General features: G+C 37.5%; 1 protein-coding gene across 6 annotated transcripts in view; it reads right to left on the minus strand.

Annotated features, from left to right (window-relative positions):
• The window catches only part of git1 (G protein-coupled receptor kinase interacting ArfGAP 1), a 49,187-nt gene extending 38,211 nt beyond the window's left edge, over positions 1 to 10,976 (minus strand). For all 6 annotated transcript variants that reach the window (XR_012390895.1, XR_012390894.1, XM_073923784.1 and 3 more), the window contains exons 1-3: positions 10,473 to 10,976; positions 1,889 to 2,022; positions 1,696 to 1,808 (exon numbers count right to left, since the gene is read on the minus strand). Coding sequence is in view for 4 of the 6 variants with exons in the window: in XM_073923784.1 (XP_073779885.1) it covers positions 1,696 to 1,808; positions 1,889 to 2,022; positions 10,473 to 10,524 (299 nt within the window). In the remaining 2 variants the exon portion in view is untranslated. The remainder of the gene's footprint in view (positions 1 to 1,695; positions 1,809 to 1,888; positions 2,023 to 10,472) is intronic.
• Positions 10,977 to 11,138: the final 162 nt, after the last annotated feature.

Raw genomic sequence — 11,138 nt, forward strand, 5'->3', positions numbered from 1 at the left:
GAGACGAGGAAACTCCTCCCCACGAGTAAACATCCAATCACTATGCCTAAAGTTAGAGGGCACTTGACATTACACTGAAAGGCACGCACAACTCTCACCGTGAGATGTTTTCTACTGCATGCGCCCGGACAGAGGCAAGCGCGTTGCTCCACTTGTACGGGCATATTGTCATTCTTACATTAAAATAACAAACTTGCATCAGCGACAGTGGTGTAGTGGTTAGTGCGTCGATACATGCACTCCGGTGCTCGCGGCGACCTGGGTTCGATTCCGCCTCGCAGTCCTATGACGATCCTTCCCCTCTCTCTGCTCCCCATGCTTTCCTGACAATTCTCTCTACTGTCCTATCAAAAATAAAGGTGAAAACCCTCGAAAAAATAATATTAAAAAAAAAAGAAATAAACTTGCAAGCGTAAAAGACGTGATATGGAAACGGCCGCTGCTACAGTTAATCCGATGTACATACTTGGATCTTTAAACTAGTGAACAGTTGGCAACTTGTCATAACTTTTCCGTGCAACAGAAATGCGACTTAGAGAAGCCTTTACGATTAATTAACTGTGACGAATTAAAGGGTAGTTAATAGTGAAATCAGCGAATCGTTGCATCCCTATTAATGATTACAGTGCATTTTACAAAAGGTATTTTCCACAAAACGTATCCAAATGTTTTCGGCTGTCCGCACCACTCGCTTATGGTGACTCACGCTTTGCGCAGCCTCTGCAGCTCACACTGATTTGAACAGACGCACAATACTTTATAGCTATAGCGGGCATTTTTCCACTGAACTAAATAATTTAATTTTTTTAAAATTTAATAATTTATGTCTTGGTCACACTATTTGGAGGACCAGAACAAATTGCGGGCCACCAATTAAATACCCCTGGACTACAGCCTCGCATTTTTTCCGCACATAGATAACTAAGATGGTTTATTCATGTTTAGTACAAATATGTTTATTTGAAATTGCCAATTTATATTTATTAACTTCACACATATGTTTATTTTCAAAGTGTAAGATTTAATGTGTTCCGCAGTTTGTACATGGGCTACCTGCAGCTGTGAGATTTCAGTGTTCATTTTTTTTTATACAATACACTAGGAACTAGTGTACTTTTCTTGGCTTTTAAGTAAAACAAAATGAGTATTGCAATAAATCGCTTTTATTTTTTTCTCCTTAACCTCTTACTTTTCCTATTGCCTATAGAATAACAAAAACTTAAAAAACAAGTGTCAAGCCATGAGAACCGAACCGAAAACAGTGTTAAAAAACTGATGTATGTATTGAACCGTGGGCTAACTGTATTGTTGCATCCCTAATGGCTACTATGTTTTTTGATACCTGGAAATTGTCCAGGTATGACAATTACAGGTATTAGTATTGGTCTTAGAGAGTACCATGAATAAAAACATAGGTACTCATATTCTGCCATTAAAAAGAAATACCAGGGCCTGTCTGAACCACTGAACCATCGCTCAGACAAATGACTTTCTAATTACTCTGTATTTTACTTTAAAAACCTCCTCTAATTTATTCTGGATCTGCTAGTCTGGTCTCGGTGCTCTACTATTACATGAAACTCCACAAGAACAATTACATACTGCACAGACCAATAAAAACAAAAATTATACCCGGTCTTCTGTTTTTATGGCATGCTGGTATATGATGCATGAATGGTTGATGAGATGGCTTACTGGACTTTATCTTGTGGGTTTGGTTTCCTGCGGCCACTCTGAACTTGTGCTGGATCCAGCAGAGAGTGTTCCCAGATCGAGTTAGCGCCGTTACTGGCCAGGGTCTGCACCATCTGAGGCACATCCATGCATTTGTTAACTTGTTAAAACTGCAGAAATGTATTTGTGTGTGTGTCTCTCTCTCTTTAGGCACCTGCAGTAAGGAAGGAGGCCAGCCGCTGTGTCTCAAGTGTTTGACGATGGAAATGTGACGGCCCAGGCTCCGGTGTACAGAACAGCACTCATCGCAGATCAGGACTCCTCGGTTTATACTGCTCCAGCCCGGGTCTGAACACACACAAGAGAATAGCGATTTAAGAAGAGAGAATGAATGTTAAAAAAAAATTTATAATAAAATAAGATCATCAAATCAAGAGGTGGTTTTTCTAACAAGTTAAAAAGACACATGAGGCTAGGAAGTGGAAAGACTGACTTGTTTTTCTTTGACAAATAACAAAAAAAGTTCCCTACACCTTAAATCAACTTAATTAGGTTTTCAGCGCTACACTGACTGAACTCTGTTGTCATTGAGTCTGCTTGTATAAACTGTCAACACAATGAAGTCTAGCTGGGTAATACAGATGTGGTTGTAGAAATTAATACAACAATGTTTTATTTTAATCTTGGAGGTATCATTGAGAAGGGTTTCGATAACTGATAACTCTAAATTTGGTGTGTGTGTGTGTATATATATATATATATATATATATATATATATATATATATATATATATATATATTTTTTTTTTTTTTATAGAGTAAACAACTGTTTTTATTTTCAACTGATCTTATGAACTGAATCACCAACTCAAAAAATATTGTAGTGTGGCGCAGTAGGTAGTGCTGTTGCCACATAGCAAGAAGGTCGCTGGGTCGACCCTAGGCTCAGTTGGCGTTTCTGTGTGGAGTTTGCATGTTCTCCCTGCGTTCGCGTGGGTTTCCTCTGGGTGCTCAGGTTTTCCCCACAGTCCAAAGACATGTAGTACAGGTGAATTGGGTAGGCTAAATTGTCCGTAGTGTATTGAGTATGTGTGAATGAATGTTTGTGGATGTTTCCCAGTGATGGGTTGCGGCTGGAAGGGCATCCGCTGCGTCAAAACGTGCTGGATAAGCTGGCGGTTCATTCCGCTGTAGCGACCCCAGATTAATAAAAGGACTAAGCCGACAAGAAAATGAATGAATGAATGTGTGTGTATATATATATATATATATATATATATATATATATATATATATACACACACACACATATCTATCTATCTATCTATCTATCTATCTATCTATATATATATATATATATATATATATACAGTTGAAGTCAGAATTATTAGCCCCCTTTTGATTTTTTTTTCTTCTCTAAATATTTCCCAAATGATTTTTTAACAGAGCAAGGAAAATTTCACAGTATGTCTGATAATATTTTTTCTTCTGGAGAAAGTCTTATTTGTTTTATTTCGGCTAGAATAAAAGCAGTTATTAATTTTTTTAAAAACATTTTTGGGACAAAATTATTAGCCCCTTTAAGCTATTTTTTTTCTCAATAATCTACAGAACAAACCATCGTTATACAATAACTTGCCTAATTACCCTGACCTGCCTAGTTCACCTGATTAACCTAGTTAAGCCTTTAAATGTCACTTTAAGCTGTATAGAAGTGTCTTGAAAAATATTAAGCAAAATATTATTTACTGTCATCATGTCAAAGATAAAAAAAATCAGTTTTTAGAAATAAGTTTTTAAAACTATTATGCTTAGAAATGTGCTAAAATAATCTTCCCTCCATTAAACAGAAATTGGGGAAAAAAATAAACAGGGGCGCTAATAATTCAATAATTCAGGGGGGCTAATAATTCTGACTTCAACTGTATATATATATATATATATATATATATATATATATATATATATATATATATATATATATAGACAGGTAGCTCTGTACATTTATATAATCTATCGGCTTAAAGATATTGGCCAAATATTGATATCAGAGTCAGACCCATAGCAATAACATAACAAAAAGCATTTACCGCCCGATATTGATATGGCAGCCACTACATGGTTTCCGCTACGTTCATTCTGCCATGGCGGGGCACCCCACCAAAATTCATCCCGCCAAGGCAACATTACAGCTTCTCATTCAAAACATTCAGTCGTTGTTTTTGTTGTTTTTATAGCGGGTTACATTCGCACCAAAACGCATTAAAAGGTAAGTGAATTATAACAGCGCAAAACTTTTCTGTAACTGTAGTAGTGCTGTGCGTTATTTGTTTAACCTTTTAAGGTGGCGTGCTGACAGACTGACAGGTGCGTGATGCGTGAGGCCAGCAAACACAACGTAGCTTTCAGTTAAGATGAACACAGTTTCCATAACAATACTTTATTTATAGTTAAAGTTCTGTGCTCAGGCATGTGCACACATAGGCCTTAACCTGTGCAGTGCACATGCCCTTTTTAGTCTTGAATAGAAAGTGAAGTGCTCCAGCGACCCAGCCACCCCGGTCTTCAGTTTTCAAGGGCCCTACTTTGGGCATCTCTAAACTAGACAATACTAAGCCATTTCAATGTAACTACTTCAGTGTTTCATTTCTTGCTACTACAGTGTAGCTACACTGGATTTTTACATCTAAAATCAACTAAATTCCAAATTATACAGTAAATTCCATTTATATGTCTGGATCATGTACTTTTCATAGCCATATTGTCTGCATCTTTGGCATACACCACATCATAATTCAAAAATGAATGAGGCTTTTTGAGGTAAAGGGCCCTGGTGGGGTATACAAGTGCAGTCAGGATCAAGGTGACATTCAGGTAAACAGAAAAATGACTAAGACCCAGTGTGACAGAAGTATGCCTCTGGCTGCCACAGGCCCCCAGGATCTGTCTAAAATTAAACCAGCACCCACAATATTTCATGCACATAATCTCATCCACAGAATCTCACTAAGCAGGGCTTGATACGATTAGAGTGAGCAGGAGATTACGCTGCACTGATGTAAACAGTGTCATAACACGATTATTGATTTCCCATATGAATGTGAACACAATACAACATCTAAAAATGGCTGAAGTTGATATATATACACCAATATTGGGAAATAATATCACAGCCTTTTCTAGTTATTTTAACTGTGATGGCGAAGCTGAACCATTACTGTATAGTATAACAAGATCCTGCTGCTGTTTAAGAAACATTTCTTTTCATCAAATTTCAAAGAGGTTGTGCTGCTTAATATTTTTAAGTAATCTTTCAGGAATGTTTGATGGATACAAAGCATGAAGAATTTAAGCACCACAATTCCTCTTACTTTCATTTGATGCATCCTTGTTAAATAAAAGCACCTATTTTTTAAATAGAAATTACAGCCCCAATTTAAATACATTAAGGGTGTGATCACACTTGGCAGGGTTAACTTGGTTCACTACAAACAAACTCTATATTTGATGTGAGTGCTGCCTTCCAGCCTTGGTGCGTTTGTGTTCAACCGAAATGCCAACATGGAAAAGACATCTAAACTATCTAAAAACAGAATGTGAATTCACTAAAAACATGTCTGTGTTTTCTTCACACAGAAGCTAAATTCCACATTACAGTTCAGCAAACTGATCTCTGCAGCAGATCTTTATTTTTATTGCATCAATTGTGCAAAGGAGAAACCACAGTATCTGTTTTGAGTTATTTTTTTGTTCTTAAAATGACACAGACACCAAGTAAACCAGAATTAAACGCATTAGTTCCATTTTTGTCCAGAACAAAAATGAACCAATCTACAAGTGTTTCTTCAATGAAATAGGAATACAATCCTATAACTAAGCATACCGCGCCACAGCCCAAGCAAACCGCACTCTGGCACACCTCTTCCAACAGGCCGGCCAACCGAACACGAAGCACTCACACTTCTCAAACGAACCAGGAAACGCACATGGGCAAGGTTCAGATAGCAAAGTGTAAGTGCCCCCTAATTCACTCTATTCTTGCTGCTTTTTAATCCAACGCATCTCAATATGATAAAGTGACTAATTCATATTATTTGGAAAAATCTCATTTGTACAAGAGTTGGGTCAAAAGATGATGCCATCGTCGATCGCCATTGGCTGATAGACATCACGATGCTGTGTCGGCATCACAATCCTTAGCACCACCCTAGTTGCAGCAGCAACCTGTTCGCAAAAAATGTGTAGTTGTTAAACGTGATATTTAATTAATCTTGTCTCTATCTAACGACTGTTTGTCTTTATTAATTCATCAGGTAACAAGTCAGGGTGTCAGTAGACTGCTTCAATCTTTCGCTTTCATGCTTGTACTTAGTAATTTTTTTGGCAAAAACCTCAGATACTGTTGGTTGTGCACCTTTTTTTAACCAACCAAGTTTGTCGACGCACTATAACGACACAGATTACTTTGCCTATTGATGTCAGAGTCCCGCGGAAAAAGTGATTGACAGGTGGTAATTTGTGTGTAACTTATCTTTGTTTACGATTTGGTTATGGGTAAAACAAAGACCATGTGAGTCAGTTAGTTGAAACGATAGGCTACAAATAATTAATCAGTTATGAATTAATTAATTATTCATCAATAATTAATAAACCTATGATGATCGCGATGTTTCACATTAGACATTATATGATGCCAAATTGGTCGACATTGCCCAACTCTAATTTGTACACTGTAAAAATGTTTTCCATATTTTTGTTTTAGATTTTTGATGAATTTTTTCCACTTATTTATGTTTTTGAATTGCATTGTGAGACTCTGATCTTCCTCCAAAAGCTTTTGATGTTGAAAATTTTGTAAAAATTGACTTTTATTTACATATTTGATTGTGTGAAGTGATATATTGTCTGGTTTGGTGTTGTTATTCACGGCACAAAACCTAGTAATAAGCTACCAGAACATTTTCTGTTATTTTTCAAACTTTGTTTTCTCTAATATTACTTCTTAAACAATATATTGTCTCAAACTACTAAAATGTCAATAAAAGTCACTTTACAAACTGTAAAGTTAAATTTTCAACATCAAATTTAACAAAACTGAGATAAAACCCCCATAATACAATTTACAACTGTAAACGGAAAACACTTGTAAATCACAATATAAGGAAACAGTGTTTCTTACAGTGTATGATTTGCTCATCTCCCAATGAGTAGGTTTAAGAGTGGGGTTTGGGGGCCTCCTTTCAAAGATCATACATGTTCATCTAAATAAAATAATATGAATTAGCCATTTTTTTTCTTTGTGGGATTGGGCTGGTTAATCGACGACTGCTAAAATGAAGTGTTGGTTTTCTAGTTACAAAAAAAATATTTTTTTATTTAAAATAGGGCTGGGCAATTTGGACAAAAATCAAAATCTCGACTTTTTGAACATTTTAACTTGATTACCATTAATGAACAATTATTTCACTTATTTTTTTTGCCCTCAGAGTTTACTGACGAGTTTTATTTGCTGTCTAAAAGCATCTCTGGCGCAGCTTCCAATCATCGTCAATAAAGTGCAAAATAAGGCTCAAGAACGAGTCCACCGTCCTACTTAACCAGAGATCAGATGTGGCTGCAAAGTGGCCACAGAAGAATAAATTAGCCTCAGAATTTATTTTATTCGGCTCCATCACTTGGATTTCTGTTTTCCACAATTATCAGCTTAGCTTTACATGTTCTACATTTTAACTTAACTCGCTGTCGGAAACCGGTGAAAAATGACTTCTTAAAAAAGTCTATTCACTTCTAAAGGCATTTATTTTATTCATGTGAACTAAACTCCCACATTCATCAAAAATTAAAATGGATTTTTGAAGATGACAGTTTTTTTTTACTGAAGGAAAGGCTTATTTAAATCCAGCAAATGTTCATTTTACAGCCAAAAAAATTCTAGCATGCAGAGAAGAACCTAATATTTTTGGGCTTAATTAAAAATAAATCAGTGCCATAAACTTGTTTATTGGTCTAAATATGAACATTAACAGAAACGAAGCCAAGCACCTGTGTGTGGGAAAAATCAAAGATGATGCCAACTTACACCCTCATCCTTTCTAAAAGTGCTTCATAACATTAACAGAAGCATCTTCAAACCCGAGTTTCTCTTCGCATCTAATGAAATTACACACCACTCGCTAACACACACACACAGACTCTTCACACAGGGCGTCATTCAGCCCTCAGTGACCATGCAATTGACAATCTTCCCCACATTCATTCATTCCAATAACACATTTACCAGAATACATCCGTCTGTCTGCCCACCATCCCTCCACCTCCTCCTCCTCTTCCTTTCTCAGTCATCAGTTACTTGCCTTCAACACACTTACCATTATCTACATTCCAACAACATGTTAAACACGAAAATGACAAGCTCTAGTGCACTGCAGTAGTAGAGGTCAATCGATGTTGGATTTTGTTAAAACCGATAGCTAGATAGACCATACTTACTGATAAATTATTAATTAAACGATAAACCTTCAAATTAATACTGAATAACAAACTATAAATCAACAGAACACCATGTAAAATAGTATTGAACTTAATTACACACACACTAACAGATAAATTCAGATGAAGACATGCATTGAGATGACATACTTCAAAACGTAAAAATCGATTGTGCTTTAATTATTGTTATTATCAATGACATTTGTAAACATTAACAGCTTAAACTAATCTCAAATCAATTTGCTGCTAGGTTTAACATAGTGTAATAAAAAAAAAACATGCATGCACATGTTGTCAGTGATTTTTGTTTCTAGAAACCGCTCTTGCCATAAATATGTTGGCTCTTGCACTGTATGACTACTATCGGTGGGGATTTTTGTTGATAACTGAACCCACAGGCATCGGTGACAGCTTTTGGTCGAGCTCACAGCAAGACTGCAGGTAGCCAAAGAGGTGAAACAGAACTAAACTGTCAAAAACAAGACACACTTGTACATTTGTGGAGAGCAGAGAGCAGCTGTGGATGAGAGAGCAGCTGTCATGCCCCCCGTACCACCCCTCGGTCCCCCCATGGGGACGGTGAGACTAAATGAGCAAGGCCAAGGGTGGGCTTGAAGTGACGGCACAGCTGAGCAGCATTTAAAACATGTTTTGTAAACAACTGAAGGCGGTCTTGTGTCTTTATTTGGTTGGTTTAAGCTTGTTGGTAATTTATTGAGCAATGCATTTGAGGACAAATGGCTGAGAACGACATAGTTCCTATTTATTTAAAATAAAAATGCTATAGGGAAAAAGAGGGAAGTTGACCCTGGTTTCAGGAAATTGTGTCTTAAGGCATGCATGATGGAACTAGAAATGGCTATAAATAATTTAAACCTATGCTCTATTTAGGACAAACCCATTTAGTAACTTTGAAAAGAAAAAAATCTAAAAACATCTTAAATTTGTATATTACCGCTGATAGATTTCACCCACTGCTCATAATTATTACAGAAATATGGAAATATGTAGCGATACGTTTTAAATGGCAGTTGTGCTAAAAACAGTTTAAGCTGGTTTAAAGCTTTTAGGTGGTGTCCAAGTGGTCAAACTGGTCTGTTGGCTAGTTTTAGGTGGGTTTTTAGGGACTTTTTAAGCTGGTCATGCTGAGAGACCAGCTTGGAGACCAGCTACACAACAGCTTGGCCATACTGGGAGACCAACTAAGACCAGTAAAATAAAGACCAGATTTAAGCATTTTTTCCAGCATTTAAATGCAATACTATCAGTTAACTCAACATACTATCAAATTATTCATAGTTTTTCTATAATAAAAGTCTATTACACATGTTTTAGTGCATTGACTACAATTTGTCAAACCAAAGTTAAACTACGGTTAATGTAGCATATCGTTAATTTAAGGTTAACGTTACCATGCGGTAACTACAAAAACAGTTTGTCTAATAATATTTTAAACCACTATTAATTTTATTATAAAGAATAACAAACACAACCGTTATCTAGAAGCAATTCAGTGGACAAGAGCAAACAGAAGCGAACACTGACCCACGTCAGAGTTAACGTTAGATGTGTCCTGTCAACCTGCTAGCGCTAGTTAGCTATCTATCTATTCTCAACCCATGTTCATACTAACTAAATTCGCAAAAAATGTACCGAATATGTTTAAGTAGGACCTCTTGCAGTCATAAAAACTGATTCTAAATACACAAACGTGTTTTACTTAAAACTGGGAAGAGACTCAAATGAGAGTCCGCAGGCTACTTAGCAACCAAGCCTAGCCTACTGACAGTTAGCATTGTTCGATATATAGAGCTTTCAGTGCGGAGTATTTACTAAAACACAATTTAAATATATAGTAAGCTGTCGCTACAATATCTGCATATAAACAAATCTAAGTGTGGAGTAAATATGGTCATTTTAATTGACAGCACCTCGCAGGCTTGTCAACTTAACTTGGGATGGGTGCTAACAACGAGAAGGGGTAAAACTTTAGCCACGGCAGCAAAGCAGGAATAAGCAGTCCAAATTTAAAGTCATGCAAGTTTTGTGAATACACTAAAAGATTGTACTTCTTGAACAACCACTGTTCAACCGCATTACAAAGATACATATAAGTTAAGAGTGCGTTTAAAATCTGATTTGTTGGGCCGCAGAATCGGCCTTAATTTTAGGCATTTTTCCTGGCGCGCTTAACCCAGTATCCCTTCGCATACGCGGGCTTGGTACTCCTCCGCAATCCGCCGCGGTCAGGCGAGTCCCGGACAGCCATGGCTCACAACAACGCATTGATCCATAAATCTCAGCCTTACCTGGTGCACTGCAGTCGGCGCACACCTCGCTTCTCTGGACTTTCCTGGACATCGCTGAATCAAAAGCTGCTGCTTCCAGAAATTTTAGTCCAGTGCTGAAGATATCTGGTTTTCCTTCCCTCCAGGAGCGACGTCTGCGATTTTAATGCCGCCCCGAAATGTCCGGAAGCCGGCGACGAGCTCTCCAGTGCTCCCGGTCCTCACCCTTCTCTCTCTCTTTCTCTCCTTCCTTTTTCCTGCGGTGTCTTCTGTCGTGCCGCTACGAGGACTTTGCGATTCCCAAAGATGAATGAGATTTTCAGAAGGCCCCTTACGTTATCAGATTTCGGACGTAATCAGTTTAATTTTGAGTGGCCCCCATAATCTTTTTACCCCGATCATTATCCAAGCCCGTCTCTTAGGCAAAAGGGGGTGGGAATAAGTAAAGTATGGATACTGTACACGGTTTATTTACATCCACTGCCCCATACACTTCTGTATGGCGGGCTGCATATCCCTCTCTCTGACGTCTGCCTCTCGCTTTCTCTCTTTTGCCCCACTGTCGTCAGTGCACAGGCGGGGGCCGACCCAGCAGAGGGACCCTGCAGTCGTGCCCACCAGTATGGAGATGAATTTTACATAACTTTAATTACATGCCTACTATCTCCTAATAGGCTTTAAAAAAAT

This window comes from Danio rerio, chromosome 15 (genome assembly GCF_049306965.1).
Source record: "Danio rerio strain Tuebingen ecotype United States chromosome 15, GRCz12tu, whole genome shotgun sequence".
Taxonomy (NCBI): Eukaryota; Metazoa; Chordata; class Actinopteri; order Cypriniformes; family Danionidae; genus Danio; species Danio rerio.